Here is a 26,810-nt window from a genome sequence, read left to right as displayed (position 1 = left end):
AGCCACTAAAAAATACATAAAGATCCCTGTGAGCCTCATATTATCTTAGAAAGGCACATATTAATGTTATCTCCATTTTATTTTTTAAATTTATTTTGTTAAGTATTTCCTAGGTACATTTTAATCTGGTTTAGGCCACACTCAGCAGTATTGTGGGCTGCAACACTTGACACCTCTACTCTAGGCAGAGTCAATGCCCACCTGCACGGGTGGAGAAAGTTTTCTTCACCAGTGAAATCACAGGTCCAGTCTTTATTCCAAGTCAAAAATTAGAGCCATTTTTCTTCTGCCTTCTCTATACATCTCCATAATGTAGAAGCAGCTCCAGATCAAAGTTCAAGAACATTTTGAGTCATTTGTTATAATTGGCGTAAGAGAACTTTTCTAAAGACCTACATAGATTTTCCAAAAATATTTACTTGTCTATTTCCTGATACTCAGATGAGTAGAATATATTCATGGTATAACAAAATAATTAACCCAGACACCATCATATCACAAGTGTAGCTTTGGTTACATAAATTTATATGATTTTACTACCATTTGAAAAACTAAGGTTCAGTTTGGCTCTAGAATTACGACCTAAAACAATACAGAATACCTTTTATTTCTCCTTGTAAATAGTTATTACCCTATTTCTAAATGTTTTTGAAGGTAAATACCGTATACACTTTACTGTTGACAATTCAAAGATATCCAGAATGCCAGCAGAAAAACATCTACTCCAAATGTTAATTTTTGGTGGAAATGGGGTACTACTTTGCTTTAATGACTGAAAGTTAAAACATAGGCAGCTTTAAAGTCCATACAATCACTGTCACCGTCATTTTTTCATTTAAATGGATGATCCCTTATCACTCATTCATTTCCTCTTCTCAAGAATGGATGCCATTTTTCTTTTGTTTGGATACTGCTGACCATTTCCTAGTAAAGAAAATAACATGTTTTCTGACCATATCTCAGTTCCAATGGGATATATGAATGTTCTTTTTCTTCCTCTGGAGAGAACCAAAGGTAGAAGTTTTCCACAGTATCACGGTAGGAGAAAAGAATTTTAGCTCACTGGCTTGGTACTGTGAGAAGCAGTTTTTTCCTTGCAACGTCTAGCATACTATTGATACAAATTTCCTATTAATGTATTGATACATTCTGTAGCTGGGAAGATTTTTAGGATTCTGAACCTAAGATGGGTACACCCAATGCTAGTGGTAATGGAGAAAAACAGATGTGAATGACAGAAGAGCACTTTGAGCTTTTCCAAATAAGAGATGAAAAATGAGTGAATGATTATTCATCATAGTTCATCATTTAAACTGACCTCTTACAAGAGAGTGGTTACTGTTGGTACCAGCTCTACCAGATTCTTGCTCAGACAGTAAGATAAAATGGAAAGGGATGTTTATTTCTTACTGTGGTGAGTTTCTTCCCATTTATTTTATCTTACTGATTGCTATGCATTATTTAACTTCTTCATTTCACTTTGGCAAAGTTCCTGACTCCCCAAATTGCTTTTTTTTGAGCTGCTAGTCTTTCCTGGGAAACTGGAAAGCTTTATGTTTAGCTCTACTTATTCTTACTCCTTCCTCACACCCTCTATGCTTCCTTCCTTGTTTTTAGTTGTAGAATACATTTATGTTCTGTTTGATGTATAGCTCCAAGAAATAATGATGATTTGAAGAATTCTTCACTGGATCAGAACTTTGCTTGGCAAAATTTCATCAATTCCTATTCCTTCTGCCCTACCAGAAGTCACTTCTTTCGGTCCATAGCACAACAGATTGCTATTGAAATTTTGAATGTCACCAACAGATGATTATGCTTTAAGATGGAGAAGAAAATGTTTAAAACACAGATGGGTCTGTAAATCACATTTCTCTTCCTCAGGAATGCTTTTCTTACATAAAATATTAGTGGTATTAACACTATTCATGCCAATATGCTTCAAAAATGGCATCTAAGTAATCAGTTATGGCTCAACCATTGACATATAATCACTTCTGGGAATGAAGGTCACAGACCAGTAGCCACCCTGTCTTATAGCAATGGAGCAAAGAGTAGTTCTCCATCCTGGAGGTCTAGAAACAGGCTTCATTTTTTTTTTTTTTGGTTTAGGTTTTTTAAATCATGTGTGAGATATTTACTGTCTTCATAGAATTTAAGGGGCTTTACTTTCTGAGATCTGAACATAGTACTTAGTCTATCAAGAGAATGTGAAAATAAAGGAAGAGAGCTACATAACTGCACGACGAGCTGTTTTTCTTTCAACAATTGCCAACAAATATTTGAACTGCTTTGAATGTCAATGGAAGGGGAGAAAAAAATCAAATTAAAAAAGAGGGTATTTTGTTAAATTACTCAAGAATCAGGGCAAATGACTTTCGTATTATATGTGTACTAGGGGACAGGTGATGAATCCAATTATCATTTTGTTTTCAGGTAATAACTGTTTTTCTGTTTTATCTCCAGCTACTGGCACTAGCCAGAATGACTTCCGTGGTCACTCGATGTATGTCCCAGACCACTACTCCACACTAGGAAGGCTTGACAACTATCGATCTGCTGCTGTTCAGCGTTCTGAAACCAGAGACTCCAGTTGTCAGACTGATGATGTAAAAGTTGTGCCCCCTTCAATGAGAAGAATCAGGGCCCAAAAGGGGCAAGGAATTGCTGCCCAGATGAGCCAGCTCTCCGTCTCATCAGGGAACATGTCAGTGATGAGTGATTCCGCAGGTGTTGTTTTTCCTCCACGTCTCCACAATGATGGAGGCTTCCATAGCCTTCCTCGTCCTGGAACGAGGGTACCCCTTCAGCCACTAGAGACATCACAGGGTGTTGTTGACCCTGCGGAGAACTTGGCTAGTATTCTCTCCTACCAGGTAGGTAAGCTGCAAGTTGATGAGAGCCTTGAACGTGTGAGATGTATCTCAAGGCCTGGGACGTTGTCAAGGCCCAAATCTGAGGAGTTGAGGCATCATGAAAGTGAAAAAACAAGCCCAGCTTGTGTTGTTTCTCCTCATGCAACCTATTCTACCAGCCTCATAGCAAATGCCACAATTTCTTCATCATCAGAGGTTATTGCTATTCACACAGTCCAGAACACTGGACAATTGGACAGCAAAATCACCAGCTCATCATCTTATGCAAAGATATTGAAGTCCAGAGACAATCTTGCCACCATCAGTGCCATAAAAGATGATCATCTGTCTTCCAGTGGTAACTGGAGTGAGAATAGGTCTATGCGACATTCACAGACCAGCAATGTGGTCATGATGACCTCCCTCTGTGATTCAGATGTCTCTCTGAACACTCCAGGAAGCATGGAGAATGGGTCCCGAAATGTTGCCTATAACTGCAGAAGCAACCTGGATTTTCTGAGCCATTCCCAGGATAGTGATGGCAAGAGTGAGTCCAGTTACTCAGGCGATAGAGCACATGGTAGCACAGAGCCCTGGGAGTATAAAGCCTCAGGTAATGAGAGGGCATCCCCACCCAAACCACTTTGTATTACTCCTGGCTACTCTACTCCTGCAAGTAACATGAGCAGCAGTAGTTTAGAGCAGGCCTCAGTCAAAGAGGATGCCAGTTCTGTCTACTCAGTGGAGCACAATGGCTTTTACACTTCCATGCATATGGACTCTGGACTCCAATCAGGAAATCAGTGCAATAGCAGTGATGGCATTGGGAACCCCAGGCACAGTGTGATTAATGTTTTTGATGGTAAAGCCCAGAAAAATCAAGGTGACCGGTCACAACACTGTGATAAATCTCTGCCACGAAACATTTCCTTAAAAAAAGCGAAGAAACCTCCCATTCCCCCTTTCAGAACAGACTCCCTTCGAAGGTCCCCCAAGAAAAAAACCCAGCCCAATGGGCAGGTGCTCAATGAGACTTTGATTGCTACCCTCCAGCATTCCCTGCAATTAAATCTGCAGCATAAAGATAGTAGTTCCCCTTCCCAAAGCCCCTGTAGTGATTACGAGGAACCATGGCTCCTCCGTTCCCGTAGCCAGAGCACAGTCAGCACAAGCAGCAGCATGGTATCAGCCACAGCACCAAATGTATACTCCCTCTGCACAGTCACACCATCTCAGAGTGACACGAGCAGTGTCAAGTCAGAGTATGGCGATCCTTGGGGTTATTACATTGACTACACTGGCATGCAGGAAGATCCAGGGAAATCCGGTGGAACATGTCCATCTAGTGCTGTGGCCCCTTTGGGTGACTTTGCTACCAGTCATCTCCAGGATGGGTCCAGGGAACCCCTTCCACAAGTGTCTAGTGGACTGGACAAACCAAAGAACACATCGCCAGAGAAGTCTCACAGGGTTACTTCCCCTTCTAGCGGCTATTCCAGTCAGTCAAATACCCCTACAGCGCTTACCCCAGTGCCTGTGTTTTTAAAGTCCATCTCATCAGGAAATGGAAAATCAAAGTTGAAGCCCAAAGTGCCTGAAAGAAAATCCTCTCTGATATCTTCAGTGTCCATCTCTTCATCTTCGACGTCTCTTTCTTCCAGTACTTCGACGGAAGGCAGTGTGAACATGAAGAAGTCAGATTCAGCCATAGGTGCCCCTCCCATTCCTGCTCTTTCCCCAGCATCTGTCCATACTCTTGATCACTCCCCTTTCCCTCCTCCTCCCCCTCCTTTAGCACATGCCTTGGAGCCATCTACTGTACAACATTCCCCCACCTTCCCTCCTCCACCACCAGAAGCCCTTGCTTCTTCCTTCCTTTCAACTGATACATGCTTTCCTCTTCCCCCCACATCCTTCAGTATGCCAGGTTCAGCTGCTTCTTTACCACCACCTCCTCCATCTCTCTTTCCCTCTTCAGTTCCCCCACCTGCTCCACCTCTTGACCCCAAGTTGATGAAAGAAGCTTGGCCTTCTTTAAAAAAGTGTGGCCAGCAGGATTCTTCTTGTGCTGTCTTTAAACAGCCTCTCACCAAGGAAGAAACCACTAAACCGCCAATGCCCCTGATAACCACGAAAGCATTACAGATGGTACGATTGAGGCCTGTGAAAAAGCCCCCAGGAACATCAGGAGCACAGCCAGGCAAGCCAGCTTCTGAAACAGAATCTCAGGAAAATAGTTCTGTGGTTCCACAGGGTCCTTTCAAACCATCCTCTGCCTTGAAACACAGAGAGAGCATCAATGGAGTGGACAGCGGCAAAGCCCAGGACATCCCTGTTAAAAACACGCTTCCCACTCCTGCTAAGGGCTCGTGTTGGGATCAGCGCAGCAGGGCAGCTGAGCTTGACACCTTTCAAAGGCAAGGAGATGCCGCTCATCCCATCCCATGCTCCGAAGCATCCTTTGCAGGAACAAATGCTGAGGAAAGAGTGCAGACTTCTGGGCAGGATGAGGAATCTCCTGGCCTCAGGACTGCACTGCTCCAGAAGCAGCCCAGCTCTCCAAAAGAGACACATGGCTCCTCACCCAGTAGGAAACCACCTCCTATTTCAAAGAAACCCAAACTGTTCCTTGTCGTGCCACCTCCGCACGTAGATTTCACAGCAGAGAAAACAACCGACATGAATGAAAGTATCAGCAGCCCAGCCAGGGGACAGGTAGTTGATGTGAATGGCAAAGAGGCAAAAGAGGGTTTTGCAGCAGGACCTGGTTCTGCTGAGACAGACTTTGAAAGCTTGGTGCCAGAGGGAGGAGCTGCAGGATCCACCTTCCTTGCAGGAGTGGAAGCGGATGTCTATATGGTACAGCCTGATGCATCACCAGCTCAAGGAGCTCCCAAGCAGGAGGAGCCAAGCACTTCAGATGAAGGCAGCAGGATAGAGAGCTGTGAAAATAGTGGTGGTAATGTGGGCAGTCCCCCTTCTCGAGAGCACACAAACAGTAAGTCTTGCTTCTTTGTCCTTCTCTTTGCTAATGTGTAGTTGAACTTAGTCGAGTTTGGGACTTTTAGACCTAGGACTGAGGAATGTGAGATTAGATTGACAAATTCAATGTAGTTTTGCTTAGAGTTCCTACAGTGCCTTGCAGAGGCATCTAATTTTAAAAAGTAGATTAAAAACAACCTCAATTAAAGCAATTAGGAAATGAGAGGCTACGGTAAAGCATTTTTGTGCTGGTTATCTATGAAAGTTATAAGAATTTTAAAAAAAAAAGGTTCAGTTGAAACATTAGAGTTTCATGGAGTTTTATATCATTCAACAGAAAAAAAGCATGAGAATTAATGTCTGTTACGCCATTGCCTCAACTGGCACACTCTCACTGTTTTCCCTTTGTTCTTAGTGAAAATCATACTACAGTGTAGTAAACTACAGTGCCTGTACTCCTATAGCTTTTGCATTTTTCTAGTAGCAATGAAAATTATTTTAATAGCTTAAAAACTGAAATTCTAAATCATCCCTATGTTAAATATGTACATTCCTTCTCCTCTACAGTTGGGGTATTTGAAGCTGACATGGTATGTACCTCCCCTGGACCATGCAGTAGCCTTAAGGAAGATGGGGGTGATGAGGTGACAACTCCAAGTAGACCCAGGACTACAGAGGATCTTTTTGCAGCTATTCACAGGTATCTAAAAACTGTTTTCCTTTTAAGTGCTTATGACAGCTCCCCAAAATGTCCCAGCATATTGTTAGGAAAAAAAATTAAAATCCACGAATCCTGCTGAGATTTCTGACTGATGGATCTCTCTATTACTGGTAATCAAGATAATAAATTTATGTTTTATTTCTTGTGATCCAAGAAACAAAATTTGCTTTGGTAATATAATTTATCTACAAATTCTGTGTTTTAAAATTACATTTTGAGGTTTTCTCTTCAGTATATTTTGTGATTCCTTGCCTGACTAACTTCACTGTTGATTTTGTCTGTGTCTCTATTTCCATTTCCTTCTTTCCCTCCAACTCCTTTACTCTGCTGCTTTTATGGTGCAGTTTGGGACAGAGATTCAACACATGCCTCCTGGCAAGCATGACATACACTGGCAAGTAACACCAACTGTCAGTCATATGACAAAATATATGACAAGAGCTGGATTATAGATTCTCATAATCCAGTCGAGGATGAGATGTCGAATGAGTGTCTTGGTGCCCTGTGGTTTGAATGAACTTAGTATTCTGGCATATTATTTGTTTCCCATCTACAAGTTACAGTTCTGTATTTTTAGTTTTGTGCCAAATCATTTTTTTCCTGGTAACTTGCAGGTATCAACAAAAGCAGATGCCTTTTAAGCAGAAAGAAAGCATAGTTTGTTAAAAGTGGATTTTGAGGTGTACTCTAGTGCCACCTACTGGCTGCAGAGATTTTTTTTTTAATAATAATATGGTATTTTTTTAAGTGCATGCATTTTGCATATACTTTTTGAAGTAAATACAAATTAAACTTGAAATTTTACTCAATATATCATTTTCCTTGCCTCCTGATGACCTTGTAAGTTGTAGTATTTTAGTAACCCCACATGAATTGCCTTATTATGCCTGAGAACAAGGAACTTTTATCAAATACATGTATTCAGTTTTCTGTTTGAAAAATGACATTACACGAACTGCCTCTTGCCCAGAATACTGTTGCATGGGATAAAAGGTACTGTTCTGCCTACATCCAAGATGACTTACTTAATATAAACACATGCCATTTTTGAGAACACCAAAATAATATTCTGTACACATTAAACCTAATGAATAAAATAGTTTTAAAAAATCATGTAAGAGATTCCAACCCAAACCTAGACTTTCTCAGTTTCAAAGTAATGCTTCTCACCTGTAGGTTCAGCCATTGGCAACAAATTCTAATAGGTGCTAAAATTGTCTCATCTATATTGCATTCCTCTTCTTTTTAATTACCAAACCCCAACCCCAGGGACACTAGAAAAAAGTATGCTCTGAGTCTAAAACCAATGGCACTAATAGTCAGCCCACAAGCTTGCAAAGAGCATTAGATGCAGAGTGAAGAGACTACAATTTGACCTGCTAATTTGGATCCCCCCCCCCCCACCCAGTACAAATTGCTTGGGCTCAGTGGGGAAATCTGACCTTTAATGTCATGTTACAAAGCTGGCATAAGTCTCTGGCATGTTTTCCTGTTGTGGACCCAAGTTAATGTTCCAACTCTACCACCTGCTACCAATACGACCTCAGACAAATCACTTCATCATCCTGGGTCTCAGTTTGCTCATCTCTGAAGTGAAGAAATTGAACTACATGACCTAAAAAGTCTGTTCTGCTTCTAAATCTATGATCTTACCATTTGTTTTTCTTTGTCCTTAAGTAAACACCAAAATAGAATGTTTCTCTCCTTAATGATTCATTCACATGTGAAGATGTGAAAATAGCCTTATGCATTTGATATCCTGTATAAATGTTGTAGATGCTTAAATAAAAGGACAAATATATCCTTAATACAGTTTGTGATTTAAAAATCAAATATGTGTATATTGTCAGCTTAATGAGCAGCATATCCATGCTGTGATTTATCAGTAGGAACAATAAGAATTCATCTAAATGATGTGACCCAGACTCCATATTAAAAGGAAAGAAGAAAGAGAAGAAAGAGTGATTCTCTGAGTTCACGGACTTTTTCACAGCAGTTTCATAATGCATATCAACCAAGTTTAGACTTAAAGCCAGATGGAAAAGAGAGCACCCAAGGAGGTGTGAATTCTTCACATTTATTGAAGCCAATAATTTCTAAGCCAGCATTAGCTGTTTAAGTAGGCTTTTAAAGCCATTTTGTTTTTTAAAAACCACATATACAGTATTAATCTTTTTGTTGAGTTTGAATGGTTAGACATTGGTTATTATTGCATTATATTTTTAAAAATTGATACAATATTAATGTCTAGGAAGTAAGCAATCTCTACTATTAAAGTAAAGTATTTTATTAGGAAAACCTAGTTCTTTTTAGCCCACATTTGTGTAAGGCTTTAAAATTTACAAAATGGATTCTTCAGAACTATGTGAAGTAGCTTGAGCATACATTATATCCATTCTATGGATAAGAAAACTGAGATTCAGAGTTGTGATCTTATGCCAAGGTCAAGACTCAAACCTGAATCTCGTATCTCAGTTCCAGTGTTTCCAACTATACCATTAATCAAAACCAGTGATTAAAAGCAAAAACCCAAAGTAATATGATATAACTGTGCTCTATTTTATGGCATTATATAATCTGAGCAGAGAATTTAGTCCAGTCCTGCTGACTATTAACTGGCAGAACAGTTTTAAGGAAAGAATATAAGAATCATTCCTGCCAACTGTGAAATGCTGTAACTAGAGAGATCACATCGAAATAGTTTGTATTTTAAAAACTGAATAAAAAAAATTGAAATGTGTTCTTCTTTAAAAGTTATCTACAACAAAAATAGCAAAGTATCATTTGAAATACACATATTAATTGTGCATAAGAATAACAATCAGTGGCATGCCCTAAGTAAACATTTGTTGATTGACAGATGGGATTTTGCTGAATACTTATTTGATACAAGGTAGGTACATGAGGCAGGACGGAAAAGCCTCTAGAAAGTGAGATCCATGATTTTCAAGCTAATTTTGTCTGCATACCCACTTAATATTTATAGAAAACAGCAAATGCACACCAGAAATAAAGCAAAGGGCAATGCCACTTCCATGAGACAGTGAAGAAGGAGTATGTCAGTAGGTAGTTGAGTTATTAATTTATGGAAGGATGTTGCCCTATAACCTTAATGACCTAAGACAGGCGTTCTTAACATTGTTTTGTGTCATTAGTGACTTTGGCAGTCTGATAAAACCTGAGACCTTTTCTTAGAATAATGTGCATGAAGTAAAGCACATAAGATTACAGAATAAACTCCTTGTACTGAAATACAGTTATAAAATATTTATTAAATACAAATGCACATACCCAGGGACTTACGTCCTAAATAAGGTATTGATATGGGGGAATTGGTGGGAGGGCAGTCCTCAATCTTGGTGCAGGGTTCACTAATGGTCTTTGGATCACCTTGTAGATCGTTAGTGAACCCTGGATCAAGCTTACCACTCCCTCAGACCAAAGCTTTATTCAGTACAATTAAATGAACCTTAGCATCAGTTTCTGCAGTTCCAAATGGTGACACGTCAGTCCATTCTTGGTGACACTCCCTGACCACTCTTCATCCAGTCTTGCTACTACATTAACAAGTCATTGCTACTCCACTGATCAAACCACTTTATAAAATGTTATATCAAAACTCTTTTTTTCCATCACTATCACTTCCCAGTGACTAAATCTCTTTCCTCTATTAAAACCTTACCTTGTGACAAATAACCATTGAACATTGGTTTTGAACATTGAACCACACTGGAAAAGAGAATTGTCAGAAAATAAACCTCATTGCATACATGTAGTATACCACCAGTCTACTAAGAGATAGGAAACATATTTCATCATCAGTCTCCTTAAATCATAATAGACCGGTAGCATCAATCAGGGTTCTGAAGCATTTCAATGTTGTTTAACTTTAGATTATTACTGACCTACTTTTCCTCTCCCCATTTTCCAGCTCTTTGGTTGGTAACAGTGTTAGAGAGAATATTATGTAAGCACCAGATCCCTGGTAGCTAGCAATGAATTCTACATACTTCCCTTCTGTTCCATGGAGCATGCAGCAGCAAAATAACATTGGTGTCCATATTCCCTAGTTCTGGAATCTTAGGGTGCAAAGGACATTCCTGATCATCTGGTTAAGTTCCCTGCCTGATACTGTCTTTCAAACTTGCATTTGAAGATTACATTACAGCTGTCCTTAATTTACACAGTAAATATATTACTAAAACACATTACAACTTTTTAAAAAATGGATCTTATTTGAAGGCATTGGAAACATAGAGGAGCATGTAATTTAAAGGAATGTCATAGTAAATCCTATTACATTTCCTACCCCCCTCAATTTATCTGTTTTATAAATCTGTATTTAAAAAAAAATTCAGTCAGTACCCAAAATTATTAATTGCTTCTTGGTGAAAACACAACCTTAAGCGATATAATATGACATATTTCAGTTATTTTTAAAATTTTATGTAGTTAAGTTTGATGATAATGTACTGTAACAATGGAAGTGTGGAACAAGATTGGATGGAACAGCTTTATAAGGGATTTAACAATCTTATGTTTGCTTAAACTGAGACACAAATATACTTGACTTAATTATGCATTGGATTGTTAAAATGACATTTAAGGAAGAACAGCAAAAAGGCAGTATTCTGTTTAGTCAGCTAATAGTCTCTCTCTACCAATTGTAGTAGAAATTATGTCCTTATAAATAATCAAGGTAATAGAGAAAGCCCAAACAAGATTATGCACAAATCAAAAAGTTTCCATAAACTAGCTTTGAAATGAATGTCTCAAATCTGTACTCCAGGATAGTTAAGATCTCTGAGGTTAGGTGTTAAATTCTGGTATGGTCCTGTAATTCCACATCTCTAGTCTTAAGAACTGTCTTCCTAGAGATTTAGGTTTGGTTGTAATAATTCAGGAAGTCTAATCCAATTTTTGTTAGTCAATAAACATTCATTAAGTGCTTGCTATGAGCTAGGCACTGGGGATACAAAAAAAGGTAAAAGACAGTCCCTATTCTAAAGGAGCTCTCAGTCCATTAAGAAAGACAACACACAAACAACCATGTGCAAAGAACCTATACAGGGGATAAATGGAAAATAATCATCAAAGGGAAAGTGCTAGAAGTAAGGGTGAATCAAGAAAGACTTCTTATAGAGTTGAAGGAAGCCAGAGAAGCCAAAAGGCAGAGATAAAGGGCATTCCTAGTGTGGTGGACAGCTAGTGGAAATGACTGGAGTTTAGAGATGGGGAGAATCTTATTCAAGGAATGGCAAGGGGCCTCTGCCACTGGATCACAGAGTATATGAGAAAGAGGTATAAGTTGTACAAATACTAGAAAGGTGAGGTGTGTGTGTGTGTGTGTGTGTGTGTGTGTGTGTGTGTGTGTGTAGTGACTACGTCATGAAAAGTTTTGAATGCCAAACAGGATTTTCTATTTGATCCTGGAGGTGGGGTTCATTGGAAGTCAAACCTGCACTTTAGGAAGATCACTTTCATAGCTGAGTGGAGGATGGACTGGAATGTGGAGTAACTTGTGGCAGGCAGGTCTACCAGTAGGCAGTGTGACTAATAGAGAACCTTCATATGCAGAGCTGCCTTACCAGGAGTCCTTGGTAGGTAGGTAATTCAGGACTAGGTTACAGACTGGGTCTATCCTGGTCCAGACTGGAAACCAACTGGAAAAAAACTGGTAGAGGAAAAGAATTGATATTACATGAGGTGATTTGTAGTGTATTACCATCAGGTTCAATTACATATAAATTCTACAAGGAAATTTTTTGGTGCAAAAAACATGGAATTGAAGTCGGTGTTTGAACTCCAACACAGCGACTTATTTGTTAAAATGGGCAAATCAGTCTCAATGTTCTCATCTGTAAGAAAAAGATAATAATACATAAAACCTACCTTACAGGATTGTGATAAGGATCAATTGAGATGATACAGGGCATCCTAAAGGTTTCATTGCAGTTTTTTTTTTTAAACTAGGACAACCTGTATATATAAAACACTTTGTAAACCAGAAAACTGTGAACCATGACATTATTACATATATATGTCTGCTATTATTATTGTTATAAAAAAAAGAACTCATTTAACAGCTTGAGTCTTTAGTGCAAGAGAGTATGTTGTTTTTGATTGCTACCTTATGGACTCATGTAAGATAACTTATTTTAAACATTTGTTCTTACATTTCAGATCTAAACGGAAAGTCCTTGGCCGGAAGGATTCCGATGATGATCATTCCCGAAACCATTCTCCATCACCACCAGTGACACCCACTGGTGCTGCCCCTACCCTGGCTTCCCTTAAACAAGTGGGATCAATACAGAGAAGCATTCGTAAGAGTAGTACTAGCAGTGATAACTTCAAAGCTCTGCTGCTGAAAAAGGGGAGCCGGACAGATGCCAGCTCTCGAATGTCAGCAGCTGAGATGCTGAAGAATACAGACCCAAGGTTTCAAAGATCCAGATCAGAACCCTCACCGGACACACCTGAAAGCCCCTCAAGCTGTTCTCCGAACAAGAACAGGAGGGCCCAGGAGGAGTGGGCCAAGAATGAAGGCCTGATGCCAAGGAGCCTGTCTTTCTCTGGCACTAGGTATGGCCGGAGCCGGACACCACCTTCTGCAGCAAGCAGCAGGTACAGCATGAGAAACCGGATTCAAAGTAGCCCCATGACTGTCATTTCTGAAGGAGAAGGTGAAGCAATGGAACCCACAGAGAACAGAATCCATCGGACTTCAGGAGTTGGGAGGGAGAAAGAAATAGATGGATTTACTGGGACTGAAATGGACACTGGTGATCTTCACTATTCTGAAGAGCATAGCTCCAAGGGAGCCCAGGCTCCTAACCATTTAGATGCAATGGATAAGGCAGTTAGTAAGGCTCTATCAGGACAATGTAGAAGTTCTTTAAGGGAAGAGAGTTAGGCATCAAGGATGAATGTATTTTCCAGCTTAGTATTCCAGATGATATGCACCGGGGATAAGGTATGGGTACTAGGAGTAATCCCAGATTGGTACCATTCACTTTGCTGAGTGTTGATCACACTCTGTGTTTGTGCTGCATGCCAGATCATTGCTGGCTCTACATGGTAGAGGAAGGTCATATAGGACTTAACATGGTATCTGTATCCTCTGGCTTTAAAAGCAATTAGAAGCTTAACTTCTGAAAGTCCTTTCTGGTGAGAGCTTTTCCTAGATGTTGGGGACATAAGGGTGTATGTGCATTTGGGGAGCCTGTGTTTTTCCTTGGTAAGAAAGTATAGGAGCAAAGAGGTCAATGTAGGTAACCTAGAAGCTTCTGGGACACAAGATGGTTGTTGCTTTTGAAGTATATATATATAAAGTTTAGTGAGTTCCTTAAGCACAAAAAGGTCCATAGCTGGTGAGAGGTGGTGGCATTGTGAATTCTGGAACCATATGAATACATATGCATGTGTGCTTTTGAGTTCAAGCATGTCATGGTTAGTCCAGAGAAGCTGGGAGAGGGCTGGAGTCATTGGTTCAGGTACTTTTTTCTGGGGAAAAAAAAAGATTTTTTTCTTTTTTTGTAAAAATGACAAAAGTGTATGAAAAGGCACCACTAAAACTTGGTGTCTACTGCTACACAGACACCTGCTTATGCAGCCTTCACCCTGATTTTTAGAAGGTATGTGTATTTTTGAATGAATTTCCTCCCTGAACAGAAATTTAAACAACTTTGGATAAAACTAAAATGACTTATTGTAGATATGCAAAAAGACTTTAGTGATAATAAAAGAGAGGAATCAGAGTGACATACTACTAGAGTTGGAATTTTCTGTTTATAAATAAAATTATTTCCAAAATTAAATTTGAAAGCTTGCACTACAAAACTGTGGGTGAAGATTTTCCTTTTAAAACTTTTATTTGCCAGAATTTAATTTGTTTGGCAGTTTCTCATCACTTGAAATGTCAATATTTGGTAACTTTTGGTCATACCAAAGAATAAGTTATGGCTGTTTCTTTCCAAATTGCCTACAGTATTCTTTTAAAAATTTTCATAATATAGAAAAGTCTATCTTAGTTGTCTTGTATATTAAAAATGATATTTGGAAGAAAACACCGAATAATTCTTCTTAGTAAAGAAAAAGTGGCTAAATTCGGCATGTTGAACTTAACTCTTGAGTCATACTAGGAAGTTTTAAAATTGAAAAACAAAAAACTTTACATTAATTGGCTTCTGCAGTCTTTTATATTGTCTGTAAATAACTGAGGTTGTTAATTACATTTTTAATCTTCCCCAACTTAGAACTTACCCATTTTTAGTATGTAGGGGGAAAAGCATGTAGATTTATTTATTTTAGGGAAATATGTTTGTGACCCCTACCTCTTCCATCCTCCCTGTCCTTTGAACTCCTTGGTTAGTCATGTAAATTCAGGACCTTCACTAATGCCTTCTTTAGCAGAGGGATCCAAGAAGACCATGCTGTGATACTTAGCTCAAATAAAGTGAGGCAGCCAGTTGTTATCTTGTCTCTCACATGAAAATATCTTCCTAAGATCTGCACTAATGTTTTTTCATCTCTCCATCCAACATCTGTACCCTAGGCACTTCATAGTCATACCAGGAAACACAATGTATTTTTGAGAATAGCCTGGAGGATATGTCAAGGATCCTTCTATCTGCTGTAGAATTGTTTTTTTTCAAGCTGGGAAGCCATCAGGACCTGATATTATTCAACAATAGAAGTGCTATGTGAAGTTTCTTCATAAGGCATAAGGGTCCTACAATTTGAATTTTTAGAAGTTAGTAGCAATTCCTGTGTATGATAAAATTTAAGCAATCTTCTGTAAGATCAAAAATGTTTGAATATTGGAACCCACTACTCAGTATAAATAAGTTACCTACCTTGAAGGTAAAGTTGATAACAAACCTCATTGAGAGATTATCAGATTTTTTCTAAAATTGTACAAATACACTATTTAAACCTGCTTTAATAAAAACAAAGTAAAGTAATATTTTAAAATTTTCTTCCTACTGTGTGTTGATCACAATGATGGTGTGGTAATGGGGCAAGTTATGTTTTACACACTCATCAAGTGTTTTGCTTGAATGAAAAAAAAGAGAAGAGGACATCAACTGGGACCAGAAGGTTCCAGTGGGAGGAGGCAGCCCAGGAGTGAGAAGTCAGAAATGGCCATAAACACTAGGCCCGTAGGTGCCATACACATGGGAAAGAACAACAAATACAATTCTATGTAGTCTGAATAACAAATGCAAATAACATGGGAGCATTCAACCCTTCCTGGCTGCTTGGCTGAGAAGGAGGAACTTTCTTACATGTATGCAGAGAATTTAGGAGGACAAGGACCTGCATTTAATCAAAGTTCTAGTAATAATGAGAAGGCATTATGGTGTGATGAATAAGAGAACTAGCTTCAGGGCTGGGAAGGCCTGGGCTCCCACCTCTCAACATGCTTAGTAGCTTTTGACTGTAGTTACAAAGAAGCTGCTGACCTGTTTTGGTATACTTTCCTAACCTGGGAATTCTCTATACCTGTAAAATCATAGGTGTGGTCCTTAACCCTGTCCTAGATATTCTAAGACCATCTCTCCAGCATTGAGTTGTTAGCTTCCTGCGTTCTTGAATACCTTGAGAATACCAAACTTTTTTTTGCTAGATTTAGCGAATGACACTGTAAAATGGGACGAAGACAAATCTGACATCCCCTTCCTCCAGTATTAAGACCTTTAAATGCTAGATAGTCACAGATTGATCCTATGGCCATGAAACCTTGCCATTGAACTACAGAAAGCAGAAAATTTTCCAAGAAGAGCTGAGAAGGAATGATTATTTGAATAACTAACCTAGTAGCACATCCTTTGATCTCTAACCTAACCACTGCTTTCAAAGAATAATTTACATAGCAGATCAAGGTTTACCAAACATTTAACATGTTACCTCTTTTGCTCCTTAAGATGACCTTTTAAGGGACTACTGATCTCATTTTTACAAAGGAAACAGGTTCAAAGACTTCCAGCGCCTTGTTGGTGGTCACCCTCTGGCAAGGGATAGAAGTCATATTCTTTCCCACATCTTCACTAGATCCAAGCTCAGCCTTCTACCCTTGTGCCATTTGGGGTTTAGCATAGTATTTGAAATCTTTCAATTAGATCAGGAATGTTTTGGTGGGTTTGTGTTAACCATTTGGACTAAAAGCATTAGCAGATATATAGCAAATTACAGTGGCAGGAAAAAAGGCAACAAAGGGGGTGCTTTTTTCTCTCACTCTCAGCTACCTCACACATACACGTGTGCAAACACAAATGCCTATTCTGATCCATAGACAGTCTAAGATGAAGTCATTATTAAACAGAAGGGGAAAATGGTTTGGATGATAGAAGGATAATCCCAGCCTAGGTGAGGGGCTCCAGAGATGAGAAATGCAAGGGCTTCATAAGATGTTTCACAGAAGATACAGAAATACTTCCCTGTTTTAAGAGGTAGGAAAGGATTGTAAGAGTTGGGTGACTATTGGACACCAAAAGTGGATAAGCAGTCCCTGAAAAGGGCTCAGCAAGCCCTCCCACTAGAGGTGCTAGTCCTCCCTTAATACCTCTGCTAATATGGAAATATACTTTAGATGCTATGTACAGGGAAAGAGGAATAAGAACCAGGAGAAGTGTGGGTAAATGAAGTTCACTTTCTCAAGTGTTTATTACCTTATATGTTTGTATCAATTACTGGTTGTGGATTATAGGGAAAGTAGTAGATTTTGAGATTAAAGATAAATACTTAGAAATGCCTTAACAGCCAAACAGAAGTACAACATTTGTGTTCAAGTATGGATTCCATATCTAACATCTAGAATTCGACCTGGTAAAAAATTGTTCTGCAATTCTACAATGTAGCTACAAGCTACATACCATAATTTGCCTCATAAGCAAGACTATACAAAGGGAGTGAAGACCAAGTATGGTCAACAAAAAGATGCAACTAACATAACCCATCTCTTTGTTTTTTCTCATTTTAGCAGTTCCTAATTATGGTATTTCAGCTTATACCTTATGCTGCAGGCAGCTTACCTACTCCTAAATAATCTCTCTCTTCATGTCTTATTCCCATTTGAGGAAAAAGAATTATGAGAAAATAAGTGAGAAAAAAAATCTATTCCTTATCTGGTGTGGAGGCAGACAGGATAGGCTGAAGAAGTAGGTCTCTGTCTTATAAGAAAAGGGAAAAGGTGACAGGTTTGGGTAACATGGAGCAATTGACATGGAACCAAAAATCTTTAGTATATCTTACAACCTTGCTCCTCAGGATGCTATTTGGAGGAGGCTGAGAAACAGCAGATGGCATTACTATTCAATATTAAATTGGATAATCCAAGTAGTTAATAGAAAATCAATATTTCCCTGGTCCCTTGTATGTCAAATTTACAGGATCTTGCTGTTTATGAGAATAAATACTATTTTAAATAAGGATAGTGTGAATATGGAGATGCTTGTGTATATGCATACGTATTACAAATTGCCTCTCAGAATTAGCCACATCCCAGTAATACCTGTATATATGCACTGGTAGCAACAGAAGGAATTATTCACCATGGAGGGAACTTTCAGACTACTCCCAGTAAATAAAACTAATTATATTGGACATTTAACATGTGATGCTTATTACGTGCCAAACACTGTGCTAGGAGTTTTTTACAGTTATCTCATTTGATCCTCACAACAACCCTGGGAAGTAAGTGCTATTATGATATCCATTTTGTAGATGAGGAAGTAAACTGAGGCAAACACAGTTTAAGTGGCTGCCCAGGGTCATAAGCCAGTAAGTTTCTGAATCTGGATTTGAACTAAAGTCTTTCTGACTCCAGGCCCACCATGGTATCCACTGTGTCAGCTAATTGTAAAAGGAATCTTATTAGTTCTCTCTTACATTGAAAATTTTTAAGGAAGTATTAAATATTACAAACTAAATAGAATACCTCTGGAAAATAAGGATCTGGGTTTTCAGACTGCAAATTATCAATCTCAAAAACTACAAGTCACACTTAAAATTACCATTTTATTAACAAAGGGCAGCTATATGATCAAAAACTATAAGGCTATATGGTTAAATGGGGTAAAAATGCACATAGATTTTAAGTCTATTAAACATTAACACTTCATTTTGTCGGATGATAGAGAAGACGTTGAAGTTTATAACAGTAAACTAGAAAAAAGTAAAATTTCTTGCAGGCATGGGGAGAGTGTTGTAGCATTTGTTTGAATTCCATACTATTCCCTCCTAAAAGTGATTAATAATTTCTTTTTGAAATTTAATTAAGATTTATTCTTAAAAAAAATAACTGAGGCATCCTTTGAAGTAGAATCCTCTGAGTCAAAAAGCAGGGTTAGAAATCACTAACTTAGATACCCTATTCTTGCATCTTTTATGAACCAGTGGTCCTTTAAGAAGGTAGACAGAAATTAGCTAACAATAGAATAGAGAACTGTTGTCCAAAGTGATGGGAAGTTTAGGATCTTGATTCACTACTTGGGTTTGGTGTCTTGGGATCCCCAGGGCTTGATAGCTTGGCACTCTATCCACAGATAAGAATTGGAGGAAGAGAGGATAATATTCTACCCATGGAAGCAAGAATAGAAAAAAAAATATATCAGAAAAGAAGAAAGATACATCCATGGATATTTCCTCTGACCCTCTGGTGAAAAAGGAGAAAGACTATCACCATTTATCAGATTAAATGTTTGGTATTTTCAGCTGGAATTGTGAACTGCCACCCTATCCTTGAAGCAAAGGGAAGGCATTGGAAAAGGCACATAAAGCTCAGTTGATGGTGTTTTTATATAGAAGACTAGATTAGCAATTTGCTTAACAGTAGTGTTGAGGTCTACGTTAAGTAGAACTTTTGCCCTTAGAATTTTTTTATTCATTTTCTTTGGGAGCTTCATTTTTCTTGATCAACCACACCTCATTATGTCTATTAAGCAACTGAGAGGGACTGTTATAGCCTGCAGTGTAGTAAACCTTTTCATCAAAGACTTTTCCATCTTCCCTCAAAATGCTTGCTAATGTCAAGAGTTGTTCCTGGTTCTTTTGGGCACTAGAAAATCCATCAAAAGACCTGTGAAGAAAAGTAATAAATATCAATAAAATTTGACTACTACTATTTAGTAACAACAGTCATAGTTTAGTAACTCTTGGGTTTGGGGGTTAACATAAGCATTTAAAAATAAAGTTCAAAATTAGTAATTTTTTCCAGGTTAATTATCCATTCACTCTTGTTTCCTCCTGAAGGAAGGGGCCATAGGAAAACTAGTAATGGAGGCAGATTCCAGGAAAAGCATTGTACTAATGATTTTGGTAGGTATAATTCCATCCCCCTAACATGTCTATATCTTCAAACTATGAAACTATGAAATCAAATGAATATCTATTAAGCATCTATTATATGCCAGGCACTGTGCTAGGGATATGATGACAATAATTCTCTCTCCAAGGGAATGTATGTTTTTCAAATACCAATTCGGGTTTTTTTAAAAATGTTTTTGTCATCTACCTCAAGCCTTTCCCTTAAGGAGATATGGGGTAAATGAGTAGGAAAATGGAATGAGATTTGATAGTTTTTTTTTTCCTTTTCTGCAAAAGAGATGTGTTGAAGACAGCTAGTGAGAAGAAATATGCCCACGAAACACATTTACCCAACACTAATGAGTTTAAGTACTTTTGGGGGTGGTTCTTTTCCAGTTTTAAATAATAAAAGGAAAGTTTTAAGAAAAACATACATTTTGAGTTTTAAAATACATGGAAACATGAGAAATAGACATCTTCACATTGAGCTAGCACAATCATTTCCCTACACTCAAATGGCACCGAAAATGTTATCGTTTGTACTTGGTTTTCAAAGAGGACCAGTGATATCACCGGCTGATGTCTTGCCTTGCATATGAACTGGATTTAAGTGAGGCAGAATTGCACAAAGTCGTCCACCTCACTCTTCCAGAGTCATAGAAGTCCAGTGGCAAGACAAAAGTCAGGATAGCTGGCAATGACTTGGGGATGCAGTAGATGACCTTGGTGTCTTCAATGTCTGACCAAGCTCTAAGCACTCCATAGTACTTGTTTCAGCTGCCTTCATGGTCAATGGAACAAATTATTCTCAGTGACCCATTCCAACAGACAAAGTCTTCACATGCTTGGAGTAGGCATCCTCCTAATTCACAGACAGGCTGCCCTCAACCTGGTTTAGCTCTTCTGTCGGTTTCACTGGGGTGTGGTCACTCCTCATGAGTCAAAGATGAGAGTTGGGTGACTATTTGGACACCAGAGGTGTTAGTTCTCCCTTAATACTCCCTATACCTCTGCTAAAATGTAAATATACTTTAGATGCTATGTATAGGGGAAGAGGAATAAGAACCAGGGAAAGTGTGGGTAAATAAAGTTCATTTTCTCAAGTGTTTATTACCTTATATGTTTGTATCAATTACTAGTTGTAGCATAACAGGGAAAGTAGTAGATTTTGAGGTTAAAGAGGAATACTTAGAAATGCCTAAAATCTCTGCCAAGATAAGCACCAATTAGGAGTAAAAAGGAGATATGATTAGTTATATCTTATCCTGGAGCAACATGCATAGGACCAAAGCTGTACGGAGAGAGACAGTTGCCCGATCTGCTTTTTCTTCCCCCTCCCTTCAACCCCCCTCCCCCCCCACCGCTTCCAGCTCTCCTTAGATACAATGTAGAAATGTTTGACTAAAAAAACCAGGACATGGCTTTATAACTGTTTGAAGTTTTCAAATATATACATGCTGCCATAAGTATAATATTAGATATTTATTATTTTATAACAATAAAATATAATATGGTGACATATATGGTAAATATAATAAAATGTTACTTTATTATATATACTTCATATATATATATATACACACACAGCATGGATTGATAAAACAAAAGTGTTTTCAACTAACCTATTTCATTCCTGTGAATTCATTTGAGAGTTGGAGAGTCACACTTTAACTACTAAAAGTTAGGTATTGTTAAATTTGAAATATAAAATCAAGAGAATGAGAATCTTTTAGAATATTCTGATATATAACTGCACTTGGAAAAAAACTTCCTGTTCAAATCTCACTTCCATAAAGCCTTTCCTGATCCATCAGCCAGAGAGAAGTGATTCTTTGCTTTTCTCAATTGCTGTTGCACTCATCTCTACCCATACTGCCTTGTATTGCGGTTATTTTTGAACTCAGGTTATCTAACTACACTGGTGGCCCCTGAAAACCAGTGACTGATACATACCTTTTCATTTCTCACAATACAAATTCATCATGATTTACCTTACTGGTGTCTATGTACCTTTTCAGTCCTGAGTATACCTGTTCACACAAGCTCTCTTCCACACTCTAGTTATTCTTTTGCACAAGTGGTCCTCTGTGGAATGTACTTCCTCCCCTTCTACCTCATGGAATCCCCATCTTCGAAATATCCTTCATGTGCTCACTCCTACACGTCACCTTTCCTGATACCCATTATAACACACTCTTCCCTCCTGACATTAGTTCATATATTTTTTGCCTTTGATTGTGGACGTGTGCACATATTGTTACACCCTCCCATTTCTTCACAGAATATAAATTCCTTTTTATTCTCTTTCCAACTTCTAGCACAGTGCCTTGCTCATAGTAGGTGCTTAATAAATATTTAATTGAACTGAATCTAAACATGAAAGAAATGTCTGTTTAAGTATATTAGTCCTCTTTTTTCCCCTAAGACTCAAGTTGCGTAGGAACTGTAGGAGCACACAAGTAAAATGATCAGTCTGAAGAGCTAAACTACCCCCCACTTACCGCACAAACACTGTCATCGCAGCTCTGTCTTCAATAAAGACGTCTGACTCCGAAGGCTTCGGTGGATCAGATTGCTGTTCGGCAGGGATGTATAAGGAAATGGTAATTGTAGACTGGCAAAATGGCCCCGAACCTGGTTCCACGTAGCTTGTCACTGGGGTGGTCATCTTGATCTTTACTTCTGACATGATTACAAATGGGGAGGAAAGGACAAAGAAGAATGAGCTGAAACTATAGTCTACTCTTCTGTGTAGTTATTTCTCTTCGTACCTGCCTATAATTTTCTTACAGAATGACCTTACATATTTCTCAGTATATACTGAATTTAAAGAAACCTCCATCCTTAAATATGTGTATGTAGACACACAGACACACACATATATGCTCTAATTTGCTCTATTTCCTATATTAAATGGTATTGCCAGGTGGAGTTATCAAATCCATCAGATAACCTCGAAACACTAGGAAAGGGCGGATCGGATGGCTATTTTGAAGTGTTTATAATGAATTCATTAAACAGAAATAGAGAAAGAGAAAACATCAAGAAAAACCTCTGAAGAAACATTTTATGGTCATAGTCGTGATAGGAATAAGATATTATCCCAGCTTTGTTCTCATCTATGTTTCTCAACCTCACCTAAAAGAGTTTTACTCAACCACCATCCCTTTCCCCCAACCCCCCATGTTCTTGAGACACCTGGTGTAAGGTTCCTTTCAACTCCTGGCTTTCCTCCACTACCAAATAAAAGAAGTGAACAAGGAGATTTTTTAAAAAATGTACTAAATTGCTTAAGATCACAGAGCTAGAGCTGGGATAAAATGTGAAAGGTCCAATCCTCTCATTTGCAGATGAGGATTTGCAGATTTTTTAGATTCTTAATCTGAAAAAGATAAGACTGTCATACTAGCTATTCTTTATTTTGTTGAACCAACCATCTATGGTCTGTGAGGTCATATGTTTAGAGTTGGAAGAGATCTTAGAGGTTAAAACTGAGACAATAAAAAAAGCGGGAGGGAGTTGAACATCTTCTCCAGGGTGGCACAGCTAATAAATGTCTGAGATAAGATGTGAAGCCAGGTCTTTCCTGTCTGTCCTTCAATTTTGCCTGACTTATTTTCTTATTATTTTTCTGTCATATTCAACAGAAGTTGATTGCCTAAACAAATAATTCCTTCCATATAGTAAAATTGAAGGCCGAGTTGGATCTATTACTGAGTCATCATTTCATAAGAATGTTCCATGAACCATCTTACCTTTCTCATTCTTCCCTTGAATGTAATTATGAAGTTTCGTGAAGCCAGCTTGCACTGCTGCATCCCAGTCCATTGACTCAACCGAGGTACTAACCCATTTAGCCGGTTCATACTCCCGGATCTCGTAACTACCAGCCTTAAAGGAAAGAAGGGAAAAAATACAGAAGAAAGAAGCCCTAAAAACTCATTTTTAACAATAATGGTGGCCTACTTCTGAATCCGATTAGGATTCACACTTTGTGTGCAGAAATTGAGACTAGCTTGTTCTGCATGTGCCTTATAAATTGAAAGGCATATAACAATTGCCTGCAACCTCAAGTACCTCTATGTCACAGGCAATATTTTATTTTTACAGCAGGAAATACTTATTTCCAAGATTTCCAGGATAAAGTTATTATTATTTATTGCCTAGAAGAACGACGACTCCTATATTTATATAATAAATTCTTTGCTAAAATTACAGTGACTTTTGGCTAAAATTATATGAGACCTGGGAACTTTTGTTTTTACATTGCAAATTACCCCAAAATGTGACTGCTTCTCAGTACTGGTCCCAGAGGCCTTGCCAAAGTCTCAAGATGCTAACGTTTGCTCCTCTGTCCATCACTCGGGTTTGAAATATAAGCCTCCCTTCCCCTGGGCAGGGTGTTCCAAGAGCTAGGAAGCTAGGATGGGTTTCAATTTCACCCCATCCCACCTACTTCCCCGAGGGAAACTGGTTCCCCATCCCAGGCCTCCTCGGAGCCTGGGCATCCTGAGTCACTGCTTTCCTCTGCCCTGCCGCTCCCTCCTTCCTGCCAAGTTGAAGAAGTCACTACCTCCCGGGCTGCCTCCTCCAAGCCCTTCCAGTTGGGTGTCTCGGGGGCGGAGGCGTCTTCAGCAACTTCCTCCTGTGGGTCTGGGTCGGGCATCTCGGACATGGGCGGTGGAGGTAACTTGCAGGAAAAGATGCAAGGGAACTGGGACCAGGCCGGGCTGAAGGGGAGGCCCACGTAACTTGACCCACTTCTCCGCCCCTGCGCCCAGGGGGACGCACCTCGGCCAGAGACTCCGCCCAGGCGGGTCCTGCGGAGTGCGTAGGGGTCCGGGGGTGCGCCCAGGGGTGCGGGCCCGCCCAGAGCGCACCCGGGAGCAGTGCCAGCCCTAGCGTCTGACCCGGCTGGGACCTGGCCGACGAGCTAACGCCACGAATCAGGCCAATCCGGCGCCTTCTAAGCGCACCCCACGCTGAGCCTCTTGGAAACCCTCCTTCTCACCTGTGGGTGACGCCCAGGTAGCCCCAAGCTTCTTCTAGAAGGCCGGAGACCTCACACCCCTCTGCTACCGCCCACGCTGGCACTCACCTAGTGCAGGGTGGCTGCTGGGTGCCCTGCCAGTCAGAGGATCCCTGCGATCTCTTCCCGCACTGCAGCTGGAGCAAGGCCTGGCCACTAAAGAGAGGCGAGGGTGTAGCCTATCGGGAAAGGCTGCTGGCCGGTTTGGCAGGTTTAGCTTTCTACCAGTATCAAAGGGTTATTGAGAGAAACACCTTGCAACTTTAAAACCAGTAGTAACCCACTGCCACCTGGCAGACTTTAAGCCTGACTGAATGCAAGTGGATAATCTAATCCTGCCTGGAATTGACATGAAGTTGGGGGGATACTGTATCCCTGCAATGTCCTTACCATTAGTGGCAATTTCTTATAGTCAAAAGGTTTGTGAGCTTAATACCAGATCTATTCAATTATAGATTATGGGTAGGGGAACATCTGAGGTTATCTAAAATTAAGCTATTAGGCATAGGACTTTAGGCCAACAACAATAACTTAGGGTCCTTTAATTCTTAGTAATACTGTGGAGACAATTAGGTCAAGAGCTTGTTAAGTTAGCAACATAAATATTATTTGTGTCTCAGCTGGGTAATGTTTAAAAAATAATTCTTTTGTGGTCCATACTGTAAATGCTTTAAAAGGAAGTATCACCTGACCAAAAGTTGGAATTGCTTTATCTGTTATAAACTGTGTTAAAAATAAATAATAAAAAAATAAAACCAGTAGTAATGTGAGTTTCCATTTGACATCTAGAATGCAACCTGGAACAAACCTTCTGTCTAAGCAGAACTTTTATTCATTTACATTAAAAGAATATGAAAATGTGAGTTAGAAGAAGCAGCGTGGAGTAGTAGGGGGTAAGCTCATCTCAGATCCGGGGAGATCTGAGTTTTAAAATTTAGATTTAGTATGTACTTCTGACACTTAGTAGCTGTGTCACCCTGTACGAGTTACTTAATGTCTCAGTGAGCACTTAACTTTAAGAAAGGAGTTTTCAACCTTTTTTGTGTTATGGATCCCCCTTTGGCAGACTAGTTAAGTTTAAAACCTCTTTTCAAAGTAATTCTTTTTAATTCATAAAATGAAATACATTTTTATGTATTTTTGAATATATATTTTTTCCCCTCTTTCCTTTAAGCCTGGTAGTTATGAGATCCAGGAGTATGAATGGGCTAAGCATAGCAGTGCAAGTCGGCTTCACAAAACTTCATAATTGCATTTAAGGCGAGAATGAGAAAGGTAAGATGGTTCATGGAACATTCTTATGAAATGGTGACTCAGTAATAGATCCAACGTGGCCTTCAATTTTAATATATGAAAGGAATTATTTGTTTAGGCAACCATCTTCTATTGAACATGACAGAAAAATAATAGGAAAGTATGTCAAAATTGAAAACAATTGTTAAAGTTATATATATGTGTGTGTGTGTGTGTGTGTGTGTGTGTGTGTGCGTGTGCGCGTGTATTTATGTATTTAAAGTTCCTGGACCCCAGCTTAAGAACAGGACTTTCAGTTGCAGAGAAATAACAGAAGTAACAGTATTGGGAGAGTGGCTTTCCCTGTACCAGTGAAATAAGAGGTTCAGTCCCTATTCTAGTAAACATGCTTTTCATTTTTATTCTTGCCTTTGACCTACATCATGGTGCCCTGGAAAATGCACATGGTACACATGGAGTCATGGGATCTGAGTTAAAAGCCCCACTTCCGGCATTTGCTATCTGTGTGACTTTGGCCAAGTTACAACCTCTCTACCATTCAGTTTTTTGTTCTGTGAAATGACGCAGTTGGGCTAGATGACTTCCAGCCCTAGGTTTAGCCATAGCTATGGGACCTAGTATGCCTAATGTCAAAAAATGGTATCACATCTCATTTTTGTTT

General features: G+C 39.1%; 2 protein-coding genes across 9 annotated transcripts in view; one reads left to right on the top strand and one right to left on the bottom strand.

Annotated features, from left to right (window-relative positions):
• The window catches only part of NHSL1 (NHS like 1), a 290,898-nt gene extending 275,364 nt beyond the window's left edge, over nucleotides 1–15,534 (top strand). For all 8 annotated transcript variants that reach the window (XM_072643441.1, XM_072643443.1, XM_072643442.1 and 5 more), the window contains 3 exons: nucleotides 2,467–5,853; nucleotides 6,405–6,537; nucleotides 12,742–15,534. In XM_072643441.1, the coding sequence (XP_072499542.1) occupies nucleotides 2,467–5,853; nucleotides 6,405–6,537; nucleotides 12,742–13,474 (4,253 nt within the window). In that variant the 3' untranslated portion in view covers nucleotides 13,475–15,534. The remainder of the gene's footprint in view (nucleotides 1–2,466; nucleotides 5,854–6,404; nucleotides 6,538–12,741) is intronic.
• Nucleotides 15,535–18,559: 3,025 nt separating this feature from the next.
• Nucleotides 18,560–25,178, bottom strand: HEBP2 (heme binding protein 2). Its single transcript, XM_072643464.1, has 5 exons — nucleotides 24,965–25,178; nucleotides 24,440–24,556; nucleotides 23,622–23,757; nucleotides 22,368–22,548; nucleotides 18,560–19,639 (listed from the first exon to the last, which is right to left on the bottom strand). Exons 2-5 carry the CDS (start codon nucleotides 24,539–24,541, stop codon nucleotides 19,441–19,443), a joined length of 618 nt encoding a protein of 205 aa, XP_072499565.1. The 5' UTR covers nucleotides 24,542–24,556; nucleotides 24,965–25,178; the 3' UTR covers nucleotides 18,560–19,440.
• Nucleotides 25,179–26,810: the final 1,632 nt, after the last annotated feature.

Source organism: Notamacropus eugenii, chromosome 2 (genome assembly GCF_028372415.1).
Source record: "Notamacropus eugenii isolate mMacEug1 chromosome 2, mMacEug1.pri_v2, whole genome shotgun sequence".
NCBI lineage: Eukaryota > Metazoa > Chordata > Mammalia > Diprotodontia > Macropodidae > Notamacropus > Notamacropus eugenii.
Note: the sequence above shows the minus strand (reverse complement) of the source record. Positions and strands in the feature narration are given on the sequence as shown.